Genomic DNA, 21178 nt, shown 5'->3' on the forward strand with positions numbered 1-21178 from the left:
ATCTTTCCTCATCTGTACCTTCTTCCTCTGTACCCAGATTTCCAGCTCAGGAACATGGTATTTCTCTGTTTTGGTGTAATGTATGTCCGTCATGCTGTGCTATTAGATCCTCCTGGCAACTCTCAGAAGTGCAGGTTCAGTTATGAGCCAAGAGTAGGAGCCCAAATGCTGAATTAATCAGAAAACTGAAGAACATAATGTAGAAATAGTATATATATATATATATATATATATATATATATATATATGTGTGTGTGTGTGTGTATATATGCGCTAAAATGGAAGACCTTGTCTAAACAAAGATGGAAATAAATGGATCAGCTAGATGAGATAAAGTTTTTAAAGTATTTAGAAACAATGGTTCTATCTTACCTGGAGGAACACTGAGGTCTTGGGGGATGGGGAGTCTGGGGAGGCTGTCCTTAGAGACGACAGAGGGGCATTGTTTGCCTTTTCTCTCTAGGACAGTAGATGTCATTTATAATCTGTAAACAGTGGCATGCCAGCCTGAAAATGATGCTTGTGGTGTATGGCAGGAGGGCTAGGCACACTCAGGATGCTGTAAGAGCTCTGAAGCCAGCTCACAAGAGTGAAACTAAGTCGGAAGTTCAGAACTTGCTTTTCATTCAGAAATTTCACAAGCTTGTGTTAAAACCATTTGGTAACTTGAAGTCTGACAAATGGGAATATTTATACCAAATAAGAGGGTAAATACAGCTCAAGAATTTTTCTCTGTCCTAAAAGTTGACTAGGTTTATGTGCACATCCCTCACACATCAGGACCTGTGGAAAATGTGAAGATGCCAGTGTGCAGCAGGCGCGTGTTGCAGTGAGCTGCCGTGTGATCTTACCGTCCTCGTCCCTTGCCTTCCTCTAGGAAGTCTCTGTTGTAAGGCAGAAGGCAATGACCAGGGGGTCAGAGAAATAGGAACCAGTTTCCTAGCATTAGAAGAATGGGTCTAAGAGATTTAAAAGGTGAATAAACTGCAGGCTACAGAAGAACACAGAGGTAGTTTAGTTATAAACAAAGAAATAATTAAGTAAGAACCAGGAGTGTAATGAGAAATACTCTGACATGAGTGCAGGATAAGTTGTAAAGCATGAATAGCAAGAAAGATGTCAGGCAAAGGGATTGTTCAGACCTCAGTAAAAAGGTTCTGAATGCTCAAAAAGAGAAGAGAAATGGTGATGGCTTATAAAGTTCAGGAATGTAATACTTTGGGGATAACAATAAAGATAATTAGTTCTGTCTTGCAAGCTTGCAAGAAAGGTGTTAAACAAATCAGAGTAGGAAAACACTGACCAGTGCTGAAGATGCTGGGAGATGAGGTTCATCCTAGGAACTGATAGGATGTCAGCACCACAAAGGGGCAAATATGTGTCTCTAAAAACAAGGCAGTGAAAGCGTTTGGATAGGCCATGAACTGAAAGGGCACAAGAAACCAAAGTCATGTATTGACCAAGTTAAGTCCAAGTTCAGTGCTGTGAGACACCTTGGTGTTTGGGGGAAGTGACCCCTCCCCCTGACTGCTTACTGGGCCTTCAGTAGCCCTGGGTCTGTTAGCTCAACCCTACAGACAGCCAAGTAGAGGCCCTGCTGACATGTGGTCTGTGCCTACAAAAGGCAAGAACACCAAAAGGAGAAAGCCCTTTCAGACAGCCTAATGCCAAATAGTTCCAAAATCATCAAGTATTTTGAAGGGGAAATTGTGGTTTTTATACTTCCTTACTTATGATTTCACACTAGCATGCCGTTACAGCAGGTGAAGGGCCAGCCATTCAGAGTACAGGATCCATTTCACCACTCAGAAGAGCTTACTCTGGCCTTGACTCCCTCATTTGAGGAAGACACATCATTGTCTCCTCTCAGAATAAAGCATATGGGCTGTATCATGCCAGGAACTCGTGGGCTTATTGGAAAGGAAATACTTAATGCTGCCTACTTTCTCATACCCGGAAAACAGCCTCTTGTTTGGACCTGAGCCTCATGAGCTATCTATCAGTCTTTGGACATCAATTCCTTTGAATGTATTGCATTGATGTTAACTAAACGAGGAGTGTGAGAACCACATGAACCACGGGAAAGCAGCAGTAAGTGTTACCTGCACAGGACACTAATCTGCGATTCCCTGGCTTTAGCTGGATTAGAATATATATCTTTCTATTTATAGAATATCTCTTTAGTGTCACCAAGTGGATACAACTGACCTAAGCCTATATAATTTAAACTATCATTTTGAATTCCTCTAGGCTGAAATCTACATTTTCTTGTGAGTTCAATATAATATTATAGTTGCTTGGATTTTTTTGGCACTTACACAGATATAAATTCCTTTGTGTTTTACTATACTTTGTGATGCAGTTTAAACTTGATAAAAGAGAAGACAATTCATTTAATTCAATCTCATGTGGTCACATGAATCAAAATATGTGTCTGTGTCCTGCTCATGTTCCAGATACCCTACTCCTCGGCGTCTCCTGGGAACTACGTAGTAAGTACATTTGGGTTTGTTTGCTCATAAGAATTGGTGTAACAGTTTATCTGAGTAGTGAAATGGTTGCCCAGATGTTAAGCAGAGCCCTGTGTATCGACCGGGGAGGGAGCATCTTGAGCCGTTTCATCTGCCAGCCTCAGCACATATGCTGATGTTCATTAGGGAAACAGTTACCAGTCTGGCTGGAATTGCCTTCGGTACTCTGTTTTACTTTGGCATATGTTTCTAGAAGCTACTCCAGTACTCTCCATCCAATCATGAAGAGAGCTATTCCCAGCTATACAAAGATATGCTTGAATTCGCAGTTCTTCACAAGAATAGTGTGCACGCCCCTGCCCGGGCCCACTCACCACACATACGGGCTATGAAAACACTTTATCCCAACCACAAACCAGGTTAGACTGCAGAGTAAACAAATAATTTAGAAGGACCTTTTAGGTTTTTTTTTCTATTCCTAGAAATTTAAAAAAGCTATTTCCTTGCTAGCATCTATTACATGTTATCTTTTCTCATTAATTCGTGTAAACCTGAAGCCAAATTACCAGGTTTTGGACCACCTCTTTTAACGTCACAACGACCCTTGGCCATTGCCTCTCTTATGTCCCTCGTTACCAAAGAACACCATAAGGGATAATTTATTTTACAAAACTTAAGAGAAAATATTAACAGAAGATAAAATGGTAAACTAGGAAGCCGTTCCGAGGGTGATTTGCAGAGGTTATGTGCAGTGAGTGTGCTGAACTTGGGAATGCAAGTCAGTGAGCAGTTCAGCTACAGAAAGACTATCCATTACCCTAGAGAGAAGCAGGGCCGCTCCGGCCTGCGCTCTCAGTACTCAGCGTTCTTCTAAGCTAGTCAAGCCAGAGTTCTGTATGAAACAACAGAAAAGGGAAGGAAGAGAAAAGGAAAAAATAGGATAAAACTTTCTTAAAGTCACTTAATAAGCCTGATAAAGTCTTATTAAAGAATATACATTTATTTTAAAAGAAACTTTATTGTTTACTTAATGGGAAATGCATACATTATTTGAAGTAACTGCTAGGTTGTATGTATACGCTCAAAAGAAAAGTAAATATTTAAGTCTCTGGAGAGCTAATTTTATGCATGGAGCTCCTAAAAAAAACTCTAAGACTCGCTGCCTAGATGATGCATTTAGTTGTCAGAATTAACTGCACCTCTGCCTCCTGCCTGGTGCAGCTGGCTGTGGGGTTGCAGCCTCCGGAGCATTGGTCAGGGCGAGGAGTGCATCCCATTTCCCACGGAAGTGGAGCTGCTGTGTCCTGTTGCTCCTCAGGCTGACAGAGAACAGAAACAGCATTAGTGAGTCGGTCACACCTAGTGGGGTCTCCTAGGAGTCTTCTGTGAACGTCTTTACAGTTTTAGTAAGTGCCAGTGACACAGAGTGTAAGGAAATTATAGCAAAATACACAGGAAGTATTCGTATTTTGTTGCTTTGTAAAGGCCTGTTAAGTAATTTCTGCTTAACCTCATTATAGGTGATGGGATTAAGTCATGAGTAATAAGCCAGTGTCACAGGTTCATTGTTTTTGTAAACTTGTCAAGACAGTCTCAACATAGTTAAGCTAAATTATGTTTTGCATAATATTGAGATGATTGTGCATCAAGAAAATGAACTACAGAGGAAATATAGTTGCTTTGTTTTTGAATTTGGGTGACTATAGAGAGAACTGTAACCTTTTCCTTATGTTGTTTAATGAAATGCTTTATTTTTACTAAACTTCTGTGTGGTTATTTAGGGTCCTCCAGGAGGTGGAGGACCACCAGGAACACCCATCATGCCTAGTCCAGCAGGTATGTAATTCAGACTAGCTACATGGACTTTTGACTCCTAGGATAAAACCACAGAGTACAGGAATTGTTTTTTTAATAAACTTACGAATTTTCATTTTCTCAGCATGATCAAAAAGAGTAGGGGGAGCAAGTAGAAAGAAGTCTAGTTCTTAAACAGCATTGGTGCTGTCAAGCATTTAGAGATTTCATCTTGTATGAATAATGGAGTTACTATGAGCACTGTTTTGATTTACATGAATTGCCCAGTTATTAACTTACTAAAAGTCCCTGAAAACTGAAAAGAATTCATATCCCCACCACGCTCAGAAAAAAAGTCTACAGGAGTAAAACTTTAAAAGGCATTAACCTGTTAGGTTATCAACTGACCCCACTCACATATCTGTTATCTGACTAAGCATGGATATGTTTACAGTACTGTTTACTCTACATGTCTAGGAGTTTATTAGTTAACAAAGCCATAATAATTTAACACAATTCTTTCAAGTAGCATTAGCATTTCTTTTTTCCCCTCTTGAGAATTTCAAACAAAATATTAGTTTAAAGACTAATGAATGGAATTTAAATTGTCAAAGATCTATCAAATTATATAGAACATGTATCAAAGGCTATTAGATGGCTCTTAAGAGTTGACTCTATAACCCTAATACTATAAATGACTCAAGGTATAATCCAGGATATTTATATGAGGATGTTCATTTACTCTTCTCAGTCGCTAAACAAACTAATTTTCATTCTTATCCTAACATTAGTGAAATGATTAAATTCCAAATAAAGTTAAGGCTTTCACTTTCTTGGTAATAAAATAGATGAGAAATATTTATAATTGAAAATAATTTTAGCATGGCTCACTGTAAAGTCAAATGTTCTTAATTACTTAGAATTAACTCTAAGATATACAGAAGTTTAAAAACCTTTATTAGTAATAATGCCAGTAAATAATTTCCTATCTTATAATTTTTATTTAAAACCAACTTTGGTAATACAAAATGTTACCTTAACTTTGCTGGTTTCTCTCTATCTATAAACATGTCGTCATCTCTATTTTTAAACTGTCTACATTGAAAATGGAGCAGATTCCATCAAAGAGGAAGTCATATGAACTAATCTTCTCCCCTGCAGTCATTCTCACTTTGCGAAGTTAAGGTGTAATTTAGAAGGTGGCGTGGGATTGGTGTTCATGTCACTATAGACGAGGGCCCAGCTCCCAGCAGGCGATAAGTAACCTGACGACCTTTCCACCTGGCCAGCCTCGTGGGCGTACTTTCGTAGACTCAGCCTTTGACAGTGAGCTGGTCCTCAGCCCCAAGGTACACTTTATTGTAAGAATCAGGCATTACCTAGAACACTGTCCTTACTCCTCTTGATGATTTTCTATCTTTTGGATGAAATTATATTTTAATTAGTCTTAGTGATAAATTCATCTCTTGCATATTTAAATTTGTAATTCATTTTTTTCTTTCACCAAAAGTAAAGATAAAATCCATTTTAAGTTTTCATATATTTAAAAAGAAATCAAAAATTTTTCTAAAATATAATAGAACTTTTTAGACAGATTAAATGCTAATTTGTTGTTTGAGACACACAAGGGAAGTAAGACATAGTCCCTTTCCTTCTGATGACCTCTTGATAGCCAGTTGTGGGCAGAACGGAAGACTTAACAGAGCATTAGCTGATGAAGCAAGCCACATTGCATTGGTTGGAGAGCATGTATAATCAGAAACCTCAGGGGAAACGAGTATTAGAATAGCATCTGAGGGGCCAGTGAGATGGCTCTGTGGTTAAGAACAATGACTGCTCTTCCAGAGGTCCTGAGTTCAGTTTTCATAAGCACATGGTAACGCAAGACCACCTATAGAGGAATCTGATGCCCTCTTCTGGCATGCAGGTGTTCTTGCAGACAGACCACTCATTTAAATATATATGTAAGTGGACATTAGCCCAAAAGCTCAAATTACCCAAGATATAATCCACAGATCACATGAAGCTCAAGAAGAAGGACGACCAAAGTGCAGTTGCTTCGGTCCTTCTTAAAAGAAGAAATAAAAATATTCATAGGAGGAGATACGGAGACAAAATTTGGAACAGAGACTGAAGGAATGGCCATTCAGAGACTGCCCCACCTGGGGATCCAGCCTATACATACATACACACACACACACACACACACACACACACACACACACACACACACACACACACAGAGTCACCAAAATTAGACAATATTGCTGATGCCAAGAGGTACATGGTGACAGGAACATGAGAGGCTCTGCCAGAGCCTGACAAATACAGAGGTGAATTCTTGCAGCCAACCACTGAACTGAGAACTGGGTCCCCATTGGAGAAGTTAGAGAAAGGATTGAAGCAGCTGAAGGGGTTTGTAACCCCATAAGAACAACAATACCAACCAACCAGAGCTCCCAGGGACTAAACCACCACCCAAGAGTACACATGAACAGACCCATGGCTCCAGCTGCATATGTAGCAGAGGATGGCCTTGTTGGGTACCAATGGGAAGAGAAGTCATGGTCCTGCCAAGGAAGGACCCCCAGTGCAGGGGAATGTCAGGGCAGGAAGTGGGGTGTGGTTGGGGAGGGGAAACACACTCATAGAAGGGGGAGGAGGGATGAGATGGGGGCTTATGGACGGGAGACCAGGAAAGGGGATAACATTTGAAATGTAAATTAAAAATGCCCAATAAAAAAAATATAAATATATTTTTAAAGAGAGAAAAGAAATAGCATTTGGAATGAGTCTTGGTGTCTAGTGACTAGACGTTTAGTAGGTGACAGCAGACGAGAAGAGGTTCAGCAGTAAAAATGAAGGCGGGCAAGGCTGGTGGCAGGCAAGAAGGAATAAGTGACCTGACTGACACAGCAGAAATGTTTCATAAATAACAACATGAACAAGTTAGAGCCACAAGGTAGGTTGGGACCTCACTTTGTATTCAGAACCAAGGTCAGTGCGAGGGACTGCATAGAATACTGTGCAGTGTTCTACTCTACAAGTCAAATCCAGCTGAGCGTGCCAGCACACACCTTTAATCCCGGCACTTGGGAGGCAGAGACAGGTGGGTCTTTATGAATTTGAGACCATCTGGGTCCACAAGGTGAGTTCCAGGACAGCCAGGTAACATCATGCGACCCTGTCTCAAACATGAAATCTAGCCCCAAGACTCATAGATCACTGTTAATAAGTGATCAGTGAATAATGTCTCACTCACTCTAAGTGGCACACACTGAAGTCACAGGCCATTGAGGTCTAATGAGTGGTTTCACAGAGGGGCAGAAACAGTAGATACCTCTACCTAGGCCACTCCTATGAGAAAGCATATGTTTGCCCTCTCGGATCAGTACAGAATGCAGCTTCCAGGTACTTCCAAGTAACAGAGCTACTGTTCCACAGCTAAGTAAACTATAACTAAGAAAATGGAAAACCGTGCTTCATGACCGATGCTTCTTCAATGTAAAGTAATTTACTTTGACTCTAGGTTTACTTCAAAAATATATGTGGGCATTTAATTAGAATTTGCTAGTCGGCATGAAGTCTAAGTTTTAGAATAGTGTAAAAGCTTGCATATATTTATACAGAATATATGCAGTTAATAAAAGGACTAAAATAAGTTATCAAAAAGTTTTTGAAATTCAACTGTCATCATTCATGTCTGTAACTTAGTACTCAGGAGACTGAGATAGGAGGATTACTGTGAACTCAGGGCTAGCCTGGTCTACCAAGTGAGTTCCAGGCCAGCCAAAGCTGTAAAATGAGAGGATCTCTAAAGGGAGAGAAAACATAGTAGAGGAATCTGGCTTCGACTTTAAGCAAGATAGTTTCTTTTTCTTGTCTTGTTGTAATCTCACTTTTGAAATTAAGTCAGTATATTATACCAATTTTATCTTAAAATTCAATGTTCTTTTTTATAGGAAAGCTAAGAAAATTCTGGAAATCAGAAGCTACTAAATATGAAGTTTTAAAATTGTCTGATGTATATATATGTTGTCATTTATGGAGTGAAAATTAATCCATGTTTTATGAAAGAAAATATTGCACTGCTTGTTTTTAAAGTAATATTCAGTTGACCTAAATTACTGAAATAATTATACATCTCATCATGTTTGTAATTTATGACTTTAGAACACTAAAGTCTGGGTCAGAAATGACTGCCAAGTATTTGTTTCCAAACATTAGTAGTGACTGTCAGGTGCGTATCTAGCTGTCAGTTTCTGTATATGCCAGGATTGCCTGTGATTATTGTTTTGTGATGGCTTCAGTAGAGATATTAATTAGGTCATGTTTTGTTTCAGATTCAACCAATTCGGGAGACAACATGTATACTTTAATGAATGCAGTACCTCCTGGGCCTAACAGACCTAATGTAAATATAAGTTTTAAATGTTTTTGTACTACCATATAGTAATGATCCAAATAAATACAAATGTCATGGGTTATACAGGGTAGCTAAAATTGAAAAAAGTCAGCAAATACATTTTTGTGTTAAGGTAATTAAAACTTACATGTGTCTAGTCTTAGAGTCTTTTAAAATATTAAATTCCTTTTACAGTTACAGAGGCAGAGAAAAGAGTAGAACATAGCACATTCGAGGCTGTTGGGCTCACAGTCTAACTTCTCAGCCTCGCCCTAAAAGAACTAAGGAACACAGGAACATCTTCTCACTCATTGGTGGTGGGGATATATCGTGTGTGTGTGTGTGTGTGTGTGTGTGTGTGTGTGTGTGTGTGTGTGTGTGTGTGTGTGTGCGCGTGCTGTCCGAAACCACTTGTAACCGCCTGTCCTCTCCATCTACTGTGGGAATCCTGGGATTGAGCTGAGGTTCTCAGGTGTGGTAGAAACTCTGCTTCCTCACAGGAGCAGAAGACTCTGTGTTTGCACAGAACTGGCGGCAGCCTTGTCTGAACAGTTTCCCCCTAAGCCACCCAGCCTGCCTGCCTGTCTTTCTGCCTCCCTCTTTCCCAGCTCCTCCTTTTCCTTTCCCCTACTCCCTCCCCACCTTTCTTGGTTAATGTGCTCTGGTGCTGAGGGCTAGTATGCTTCCTAACCATCCCTACTCTAGTTACCACCCTGTAGTCAGTACTGCACCCCATATGTAATGGAATATGGTTTTAATTTGGGAACATTTAAAAGGAAATGCTGACTTCAGTAGGCTTACCTTCACACCTGAGGTGATAACAGACCACTTGCCTTAGGATGGGGCATGGAATCATTCCAGAGGAGTCAGGAAAGGAAAGGGAGCTGACCTGGAACATCCCATCACAACCCTACTACCCCAGCATGTCTGCTCACAACTGCTTACTGCTAAGATTTTACTTGAAAAGAAATAGTCTCGATGCCTTAAACGTGTGACCAGAGCTGCTGCGGAGTGTCTGCTCTAAGCTGGCATGGTGTACATAATGTCAGCTCCAAGTATGCAAACATGTTTAACCTGCAGGATGGAATTGCCCCCGTGCCCGTTCAGACAATGGTGTATTCCCTTCTAAGGAAGCCCTGATACAGGCGTCATGGTTCAACCAAAATGTTCTTTGTAATAAGCCGGTACCACCTGAGGCTTCTCAAGAGCTGCACCAGGAGAATAGGAGGAAGTCTCTCGAGGTGGAATGCTGATCTTCGCGTCAGTATACGCTTTCCATATTTCTTCCCCTGAGAGAAAAAAAGTGGACAGAAAAATTAACCTTAGCATCCACAACAGAGATGAGAGAGGTGGGGAAGGCGGTTAAAGAAACCACAGCCTACACGTGTATCGTGGAGTCTCCAAACCTTGGGATAACCAGGGCAATCTCTGCAATGTTAATAAATAATGTTAAAGTCATTTTCCATGTAGTCACAATTACCTTCTTCATTTTAAAAGCAGTTTCCAATGGGCCCTGGATCAGATGGTCCCATGGGTGGATTAGGAGGAATGGAGTCCCACCACATGAACGGCTCTTTAGGTAAGGCTCGGCCTTTTCATTAGATAGATAGAATGAACTCAGAATAAAGTGTTAATTTTATTCCATGGGTATTATGGACTGCAAAGCTCTTCTGTATCATCAGAATGGACGTATAACCCATAGTGTATGGGTTATGAGAACTGGGGAACACTTGAAAATCAGGAGTGTGAGAGAGAGTTGTTCTGTGCAGTGTGCCCCATGAGTATCAATACCAACCTGTGAAGGCGTAAGTGTCTTGTGGCCAGAGGAGTTCTGTTCTTTTGCTCAGCATGTACAGTGCTGCCTAGAGCAGAGGGCTTCTCTGTCCTCCCACAGGGGATTTATCTCCAAACTGTAAAGATAATATCAGGGAAACTAGCTATTATGATAATTCCTTAGTTTTGTTGTGTATTTTAATGTTTGCCTCATTTTAAAATAGTAACCAGCTTTGATAATACTAATAATTCCGTTATGATCTGTACCTGCCTTCAGGATAGAGCCAAGATCACGTGTACCAGCAGATAGCAGTGTGCTTCATGTATGATGCATTGTTAGTGTATGGAGCCAAGTATCTGTAAGGTGAACAAAATATCTGCAATGACGAGACCTAGAGAAGTAAAACAAACCGACTAGGCCTCTTAGCACACGGTGTTCCTGGGCAGCAGATATAAGAGCGATGTGCTTGTGGTCATAAGCTAGTCTGAAGGCTGACAGTGGGCCAGAGCTGTCAGAGGGCTTTCATTCCTGTTACACAAGTAGGCTCATGTAATTCTGCTCATCTGGGCTGTCCTTCCCCATACTCAAGATCAGCAACCTGCCCCCATGTCTCTGAAAGTCTGTATTAACTCGTTTCAGAAATTATTTACAATACATTGTTAAGCTTTTGTGCTTTTAATGGCCCATATTTAATTTTCCTAGACTTCAAAGTTTGGGTTCATTTTTTTGTTGTTGTTGACATGAATGGTCTGATTATGGTGGCAATTATATGTACCAATAGGCCATATAATTATTTGATTTAAAGTTAGAATTTAGCATTCAAATCCTCAGGCACACTGCCACATACCTGTGTACAGCAGGCACACCTAAGTTTACTGGCTACCATAATGAATGTCACAGAGAAACAGCCATCTTCCCACAATGCTCAGTTGGACAGCACCATCATAGAATTTGATTTTTCAGTGCATTACCAAAAATGCTACCCTCAATCTGTCAACTTGGAGAATTAGTGGAAAAAGAGAGTGTTTGGTCATAGTTAGAAACTTTGGCTACATCATTACTAGATTCAAACATCCAAAAGTTTCCACAATGGTTGACAACTAGTCTGTTACTTTCTACAGTGAACACTATTATAATTATTATCATGTAACAGTAGAGCACTGTGCATAGGGTATGGAACAATGACCTTTTTACTCACAAGGAAGCCATGCTAGCCCTTCATGTCAATTATGCTGCTATTAAAATGTTACAGCATTTTACAATAAGATTAATTGTTAAGAATAAAATAGTTTAAAATAAAACTGATATTGTGACAAAGTTAGGATTATTAATTATTAGGTGTATAATTTTATTACCTATGTCTCTCAAGAATCAAAATTAAAATGTGGCACATCTTTTAAGGTATGTTTAGTTTCTGTTGTGTATATGGAGAGCTATCTCTAATATTAATGAAATGCTTTCTAATATTTGGTTTAGAATGTGGTTTACAGTATTGTCAGATACTCCTAGAAATGTCTGTCTTAAATTTTATCAACTTTACAATATCATTTTTATTATACGATACAGATGTGTATATATTATATGAACACTACAGTGTTTGAACTAGGCCAGGCATGTGGGTGGTCCCTCTAAGGATCTCCGAGGGGTCTGTAGTCCTGCCCCTGCTCTGCTGTTGGGACCCAGGGATAGGAGCAGCGGCTGGCTCCGGGCTGTCAGTGGTAGCTCCCGCCCCTTCAGCGGTTTCCACTGTACACGCTGTCTATCTAACGATGGTCATCTTCTCATACTTTGCTCAGGCTCAGGAGACATGGACAGTATTTCCAAGGTGAGTATGTGTTCTCTGTTTTGGAACTCTAACGTTACTAAATGAGGGTTTCTAATATTGTTCTTCAATATAAATGTTGAACATAGAACTTCAGATTTGATCACTTAGCAATTAAAATACGAATATATAAAATGTTTGAGAAAGAAAATGTGATAACCCATTTAATCATGTTCTGATGCTACCTAGTGAGCTACCCTGACAGTTTGGATGATCTTTTGAAAAGCTGTAAAAGTTTGCCAAGTATCTCCAGAGATGTGACAATAGATCCTTTGGGTAGGCTGGCTGTTTGTGGAGTAAGAACACTGCATTTGTATGTCCACTTGATCCTGCCGGCCATCGTTAGACAGTATTTGATAAGAAGGCATTCTTCTAGTCCTCAGAACAGTAGGAAAGGAATTAGAAGGAAATTATATTAACTCATGTGGAAAAGTAAATGTGTCTGCATTTTTCCTCCTTCAACTATTTGAATGCATAAAATTAATCTTTTTGTAAGATGATTTACATATTTTTAAAGAATAACTTCTAAATAGATCATAATGAAATTAAAGTAGTTCTCTGAGAGTCAAGTATATTTAGCATGTTTGATGAGAATTAAAATTAGCTAACACTAAAATGACTGAAGTTTGCTGTAGATCAGTAAGTAGGACAACTATGCTTTTATGTCACTAATATTTGTATAATGATTTAAAGTTCCTGGCACCACAAAAAATAAAATAAAATAAGATTACCTGAGCTGTAAAACAGTTCAGTCTAAGACTTCAGGCCTAAAATATTCTAAACTGCAGCTTTGACATTGGACCTGAGGAGTTTGGTTACCAAGCTGTACAATTTCTACAGACACTTGAATGAACAGGTTTTTAGCAAACACTAACTGACCTCTGTGAGAAGTCTATAAGGTCTGTTTTCAAAGCAAGAGTTCAAAAGCAACCATCATTCTCCATCGTTCTCCATCTTCACATGGTTTCTACCCACACAGGACTCCATTCACTTTAGACCGTGTACCAAGGCCTCATGCTGAGCTCCGATGCCAAAGATAAACACACATAAGACCACACACACACACGCGCGCACACAGACACACACACACACGTGTGTACTCCATGAAACTGAACAGGCCAAACTGGAAAAAGCTTCAAAAGTTTGGGTCAAGTTTTGAGGATAGAAGAAACAATAAATTGCTAATTAAGGGAGTATTTTTTTAAAAAATTGTTAGATAAAAATTGAAGACTGGCCAGTAAAATGACTCAACAGGTAAAGACACTTGGAGTGCAAGTCTAGAAACCTGATTTCTGCCCCCAGACCTCAAGTAAAGGCAGAATGAGAGGAGTCCTTGAGGTTGTATCTAACCCCGTTTTACATATACAATGTGAATTTCTTCCAAACCTAGAGAAAGGGTAAGCGGAAATGAATAGAATCCCTTTGCTAAGGGATCAGTAAAATCTGAATTATATTTTAAAGTCGAATCTTAGATTAGAAATAACACAGTAATGTGCCAATACTCTGAAATAAAAACTGTCACCAACATGATTAAAACAGCTAAAAACAGTCTTTTCCTAAGTTCTGTCATGCTCCCCTCCCCAGATGATGTGTCCACTCACCGATCCTGAGTGGTTTGGAATTCCAGTCTGAGAGGCCAGGTACCCTTTGCCTGCATTTTCCTCCAGTCAGTGTGATTCTGAACAGCTCAGTTTCTTTTTAACAAATGGGTTTAAAGATCTGATACTGACTTCACTTATGTAGTATTTGATTAAAATTCCTTTCAGCTTACTTATAGATCCTCTACCTTAAAAACAGAAGCAAAAACATGAGTTTGAGCCTCCATGCTATGAAGACATGGCATGGAAAGTAGAAATAGTAACTTGGACTTGATGTTTTTAACTCTAGATAACAAAGCAGTGCCTGGGATCTAGGGTAGAGCATTTGCCTGGCATATGCAAGGCTGTAGATTCAAGTGCCAGCACAAAAATACTAATTATTAACTGATTAATTAAAATAAAACCAACATGCTTAAAGTTCACTAAACTTTTAGAATTAAAAAAGTGTGAAAAAACACAGCAGAGATCGAAGTCACCCGAGTGCTAGGAGGAAGTCTGCACACAGAGTAAGTATCTCAGTTACTCCTCAGTGGCTGTGACAGTCACCACCAAAAAGGTAGCATATGGAAGGAGGTGTTTAATTTGGGACCCCAGTGGTGTGCCTCCTCCAACAAGCCTACACCTCCTTATTCTCTGTAAGCAAACCTTCCACCACCTGGGAACCTAGTATTCAAATCTGTGAGCCTATGGGACATGCTCACTCAGACCACCACAGTCAGCAATATCATTCCTGGAAAGCACAGTTTACTATTTAATTACCAGTTCTAGTAATTAATGAATCTAAAATAATGAATCTAAAAAATTTTTAAAGGAAATAAAGTTGTCGGGTTTACTTCAAAGTACAGTTGCCTTTCTTTATTCGTGGGTAGCTAACGTTTTCAGAGGGAAAACTTATAAGAAATGATGGCGTTCTCATTCTCTGCGGAAGTCTAGTTCTGAAGCATATAGAGCTCCTCTGGTCTCCAGAGCTCACTCTGAGATCTTCCCTGCATGGGGCTCAGTCAGACAAGTTACGAGCTGCATTCATGCCAGCAGTCTGCCTGCCTCTGCTTACGGATTGGCCATATTGTTAAAGCAAATGTTATTTTAGGAACTCATTCATAAAACTCTAATGTTTGGATAGAACTTGCTGTAGTAAATCAAAAAATGTTCTAAGTATTTTTTTAATTCCAAACAGAAATATAAGCCATATGGTTCAGAGCAAAATAATCTTTAAAAAAATCTTTCTTTCATTTAAAAATAAGTGTTTGATCCGAATTTTTTAAACTCGATTAATTATAACTTGAAATACTCCTTGAGTCTCCATTACAGGGCTCTATAAACATGATGTAAATGTCATTCTGCATTTCCTATTGGCATATCATACATAGTTTAAAGCGTACTGTAATGATAAGGCAAGCAAACTTAAACAGGTCTTTCCAAAGGCCCCGCTAACTGTGAGGACCGCTGATCGCAGCTGCTCTGTCTTGGAGACCCTGCACGGGAACTGTCCTGCTAAACTAGTAGTGAGGGGCATCGACAGCAGTCTGCTGTCTTTCTGAAAGCACACAGTTTTCCAGGCCTATGGTGTCTGTCTTTCTGAATGACCTTCCTTTCTTCCTTATGACTCACATAAAATAATCTCTAATATGCACAGAGAATTAAAGGGAAATATCTATCACAGCAATGACCTTTCAAAGTTGGATTAGTAAAATTACTAAGGGAGTGATCATCCACTGTGCCTTATCCACGAGTAGGCTCTCCTCATCAGCCTCCTGCTAGGAGACTTTGTTTTTACGTAAGTTCTTGAAAACCTATAAACTGAGGATGAGGAATTGAATAAACATTGATTCTCGGAGTAATAGTCACCATTATTTCAGGGTTTTTCTTGTTTTCAAACTTTGATGTGCAAAATTTTACCACTTGTTCTGGTCCACAGTGTGACCTAGAGTGTGAGGAAGAGGCCGGGTCAGCAGCACGTTTTGTCCTCAGAGTGGTGCTGCTGCTGCTGCCCGTTCAGAGTTTGAAACTCTACAGTGCACGAGGGAGATGAAGATCTTCTACAGTGACTTCTCTTTTGAATCTTATTTACAGAATTCTCCCAATAATATGAGCTTGAGTAACCAGCCGGGCACTCCAAGGGATGATGGCGAAATGGGGGGCAATTTCCTAAATCCCTTTCAGAGTGAAAGTGTAAGTATCCCCTGACCATGTCACTGTGCACAGGTAGTCTTGAGCTCTCCTATCAGAACACATGTTCAGTTACATGTATACATGTTATTGATGTTTAGAGGGTGTTCAGTATGTAGATCTTCTAAAAGTCAAAAGAATCTTCAAATGCAATTTTATGCAATCACCATAATACCGATTTTCTTGTAGAGACCATCCATTGTCATGAATCAAACGAAAAGCACATTACCTCTTTAATGTGCCCTACCTTCCAGCAAAATGTGAGGGCACTGCAAAGTCAGATCTGTTCTTGATTTTGTCATAGACAGACATGACAATAGTCTACATGTGTTGTGACTTTGATGAAGTGAAGGTCACATTGGTGGTCTGTCAGCCTGAGCCCAAAGCCTGTGGCATTTTTAAAGTGCTATTGTAGGGTTCTAGGTTATCTCCATAGATGTGTACAGGACAAACGTGAAGTTACATACTTCATTTGTTTATTTGGCAAACAGCTTATAATGATTTATATGTGGCAGGGCAGTATGCTAGACACTGGAGGACACAGAACAAGATACTGCTATTCTCCAGGAGTTACTATGTAATGAAATAACATTTACCTTTGATTTCACTCCAGAAACACTCAAGGAATTCTTTCAACTTTCCTAGAGCCCCTCAAAACTCAGAATTTGGGGGAGTGAGGATGTGGGTAGGGGGTTGAAAAGGGCTAGTTAAGGATTTCAGGGGCTGCTCTGAGCTGGGACCACTGAGCTGGATTATAGAACATGTTGCAGAGCCCAAGTGAGCTTTATCGGCATAGGACCCATGGATCTGTCAGATGACAAAAGGCACGCGGGTCCTGCTTGCTACCATGCTGCCTGACTCAGCCTGTACCAGAGATTGACCCATGCCTAACAGTGGCCTACTTTAGTGCAGAGTGACTCCAACATGGAGTCCAGGGCTGGATGTTCCGTGGATTCCTTTGCTTCTTGGTTTCAACCTATAGTCTCCACTGGAAATGATGTGCCCCTGCATGTAGGCTATAAAAAAAGGTGTTTTTTCCTGCTCTCTAATTTGCTTTATTTATATGATTGGTGAGGGCAGGGAAGGTAGATAAAATTACACGAGATAGCCTAGACACCAGTGAGTAAGCAGGAAAAATCAAGAGGTAGTACACACTTTCGGCCACACATGAAATTACAACAGTTATTTATTTTAGAACCTTGATCTTTGGTTTGCCTCAGGAATGTGGACAAGGCAGTCATTTTCAATGTTTATTTTATCTAATAAAACACATTTATCTCCTTTTGTTTAATTCTTTCAGCAGTAATGTAATTTAATGAGGTATATACAAGTCAATTCAGTTCACTTACTGTGTTGTTTGCAAAGTTTTAGATTAAGAAACAAAGTATTCCAGAGTGAGGAGGATAGCATGTATGTCCTCAGGAGTACAGGTCTAGTAACACATGTTCACAGATAGGACCATCTCTTGGATTAACATGTATGCATTCTATAGTACACTGTTGGCAGCAAAGGGGTGAAGTAAACTGTGGATCAAAAATAGAGCATGTATGTAATGGATACCACTCCATTAACAACTCTGACCAAACTCGAGGACAGTGTGTTAAAAGACATAAAAAGCACAAAAAGTCAGCACCGAGTGGCTCACTCACACAGAATCCGCTCAGATGCTGGTCATGATGGGCTCCTTAGATGTTCCGCTTGCAGCCTTAGGGATGTAGGTGTAAAACAGACACACAAATGCACAAATCAAGCACGTACTAGTAATAAAACATAAAGAAATGCATTTTAAAACAGTTCTTTGATGTGTACTTATGTTTACAATTGATTAAACATGTAATTTTATCTTTCTTCCTTGTCCTCATCAATCATATAAATAAAGCAAATTAGAGAGCAGAAAAAAAAAACCTCTTTTTTTTTTATAGCCAACATGCAGAGTCAGCATCATTTCCAGTGGAGACTATAGGTTGAAACCAAGAAGCAAAGGAATCCACAGAACATCCATATCTAATAAAATGAATGTGTGTGTGGTGTGTGTATGGGGGGATGAATGAATGAATGAATGAATGAATGAATGAATGAATGAATGAATGAATATTTGCGTGTTCTTTGTGTAGTTCTGACTTGCCTGGAACTTGTATTTGGACTAGGCTGGCCTTGAACTCAAAGAAATCTTTCTGCCTTTGCCTCCCAAGTGCTGTCTTTGTCAGAGTTGAATGGTTTGTATTTTATAGTCAGAAACATAAAGACGTATTTCCCATACACATGTGATAAAAGCTGGTATATGCTTAGGACCATCTCATAAATGGTCGGAAGTCTGTCAAAAACCAAACAAAGGTCCATTTAGTCATTTTATTAGCAACCTAAGGTCACCAACTCAAGCAGAAATTTTTAAAATTAGACATTCTCACATGGTAATTACTATCCTAACATACACTAATTTGACACTTGAATGACTAGAGGAAATATTTTTGTTTTCCATAATCAAGTTACTGTGTGAAACTTGTATATGTGGCAAAAACAGTTCAAAATACACAACACCGTACCCTGCACTGGGCTGCTGTGACAGCCGAAGCTTCCCAGTGCACCCGCCTGAGCGAGGGCTGCCAGAGCTGCTGGCATCCATGACACCTTTGCTTTTGAATTTGCATTTATTTTTGGTTATTGTGTATTCAGAACAAATTTTACTCTTGCTTAAATCCCCCCCCCCTGCATTTGGGTACATGGTCCCACCTGAAGTCACATCCACAGTTGGTGCAGCTGTGAGTTACAAGAAGCTGGAGCCTAGTGGGATGGATCAGGAAAGGCAGGGCTGTGGAGAGACATGAAGAAGGGAGCTGCAGAGTGCAGAGACGATGATGACGTACCGTGTCTTTCACAAAGGCCAAAAGGAAGAACTTTATTGTTTGTACTACGAAAAAAATGGCATTATTTAAGGATATAGGTGTGGTTAGCCCTGTTTGAACATTCTCCAACATAGCATCACAATATCACATGGTAGCATAAGTAACTTGTATCACTTTTTAAATTAAAATATTTTTAAATAAATGCTGGGGTTGGCATAAATTGGATATTTCTAAGATAAGAGGTATTAGGGATTAAAAGTAAACTTTTGAAAGTTCCACGTGACTTTAACTAAGTGCATGGACAAGAGGCGTCCTCCCCTCCCCTTCATATTCATCAGAACTCCTGTTTTTCGCCCTTAGAAAGGGGACACAAATGCAGAAAGCCCATCAAGGAGAGCAGAGAAGCAGAGAGCAGAAAGTAAATACCCACTTCACCCTTAAATCCCAGCAGAAGAGCCAGCTGCCTGCATGATTGAACACTTAGGGTGGGAGGGGCTGAGAGCAGCTAGATGAATGGACACTTGGAGTGGGAGGGGCTGAGAACAGCTGGAAGAATGGACACTTGGAGTGGGAGGAGCTGGGAGCAGCTGGATGAATGGACACTTGGAGTGGGAGGGGCTGAGAACAGCTGGAAGAATGGGCACTTGGAGTGGGAGGAGCTGAGAGCAGCTGGATGAATGGGCACTTGGAGTGGGAGGAGCTGAGAGCAGCTGGATGAATGGGCACTTGGAGTGGGAGGGGCTGAGAGCAGCTGGATGAATGGACACTTGGAGTGGGAGGGGCTGAGAGCATCTGGTTTTCTCATCTCCTGGCCCATCTCCTGGCCAGGCTGCCCTGAACTCAGAAGGAGCTTCAAACTACAGGGCGGAGTTGAAAACAAGGCTTTCTATGGCTCCTCCTTCCCTTTCCTGCTCTAGCAGGAGAGTTCCCAAAAGGGAAATGAGCTGATAACAGCCAAAGACACTGCCTCCTCTTCCTGGTTGATGGTTGGAGACTGAGCACAGTGGGTTGGGACAAGGGCGATTGATGGCTAACACAGTCTAGAGAACACATGTACTCAATCCTGCTGGCTACTTGGTCCTCTGGTCTGTCTAGTAAGGCGAGTTCACTTAACTGCAGCTGGTGTCTTTGTTATTTATCTGTGGCTTGCTTTAATTTACCACGGTTTTTACAAGAATTTTATACATGTATATATGTTAGATCAAATCTGTCTCCCCAATCCCTCCCCTCCAATTCTTTGCTGTCCCCAGCCCCACTTTTCCCTGACAGTTCCATGTGCTCTGTTGTGGAGTTCCTTGACTGCACTTCGTGTTGCCTGTATGTGAATGTCTCCACACTTTTTTAATATGTATTTTAAAGTAGACCAAGAAGGGAATGGAGAGGAAGATAGACAAAATTCTGTGCTGACAAGCACAGGGTTTAAGGACATGGTAGAATGAGGTCTCTCCAGTGACTCTATTTGTACAGTATCTGAGAAAATAGTGAACCCAAAGATCCCAGTTTGAATGTTCACAGTCTGGATTTTAAGGCGTAGAGCTTGTGTGCTTAGCAGCTTGAGGCTGCTACTCTTGCCCCAGAGGTTAAACCAAAAGGCCAGAGGAAACAACTGTTCAGTGCTCACTGTATACTAGATAGTAACCCACGCACTCCCGACATGCTACTTGATTTAATTACATCAAAACAACATGCCAAAATCCACAAAGCTAGCACTGCAAACACAATCGGCAGGGTCAAATGAACAAGACTCCTTCATTCAAGACACAAAGCTGCCCCCTAGTGTTCACATGCTGTAAATACTTGCTTTACATGGTACAGAAACAAAAACAGCTCAAAAGACATGAAAGCAGTTGGATTAATTTGAAGAATGTTTTCCTATGACCTTAGTCTATTATCAGATTAGCAGGTGTGCTGTTAGGACCACAATATTCAACAGTGACATGCTGACTGACAGACCTCCCAACTTGTGTGCCCTGTCCACTGCTGCTACTCTTAGGAAACTTTAAGTGGTCACAGAAACATTAAGTTACTTCATGTTGTATTCAGAGGAGTGCAACTACTCCTTATTTCTCATTAAGAAAAAAAATATTTATAGAAACCAAGATTTAGAAAGTGGTGTGATCTAAAGTATTCTTCCAGCAAATTTAACGACTATGTCTAACGGATTTCGTAGAACATTAATTAGGTGATAAGAAGGAAAAGACTCTACACGTTCATGTTAGGACCTGCTATCTCAAAGTATACTTTAAGAAACAGATAAAATAGGTATATGTTTAAAATAATAGCTTCAGTTCTACTTTTTTTC

The 21178-nt window shown here is 40.2% G+C and overlaps 1 protein-coding gene across 53 annotated transcripts in view; it reads left to right on the forward strand.

Moving 5' to 3' along the window:
- Window positions 1-21178, forward strand: part of Ssbp2 (single-stranded DNA binding protein 2) — a 282626-nt gene that overhangs the window by 252667 nt on the left and 8781 nt on the right. For 33 of the 53 annotated variants that reach the window (XM_087625643.1, XM_087625627.1, XM_087625660.1 and 30 more), the window contains 6 exon segments: window positions 2457-2492; window positions 4253-4307; window positions 8609-8679; window positions 10171-10249; window positions 12241-12269; window positions 15938-16036. In XM_087625643.1, coding sequence (XP_087481769.1) covers window positions 2457-2492; window positions 4253-4307; window positions 8609-8679; window positions 10171-10249; window positions 12241-12269; window positions 15938-16036 — 369 coding nt within the window. 53 annotated transcript variants of the gene reach the window in all.

The sequence above is a fragment of the Rattus norvegicus genome, chromosome 2 (assembly GCF_021556685.1).
Source record: "Rattus norvegicus strain SHRSP/BbbUtx chromosome 2, alternate assembly SHRSP_T2T, whole genome shotgun sequence".
Lineage (NCBI taxonomy): Eukaryota > Metazoa > Chordata > Mammalia > Rodentia > Muridae > Rattus > Rattus norvegicus.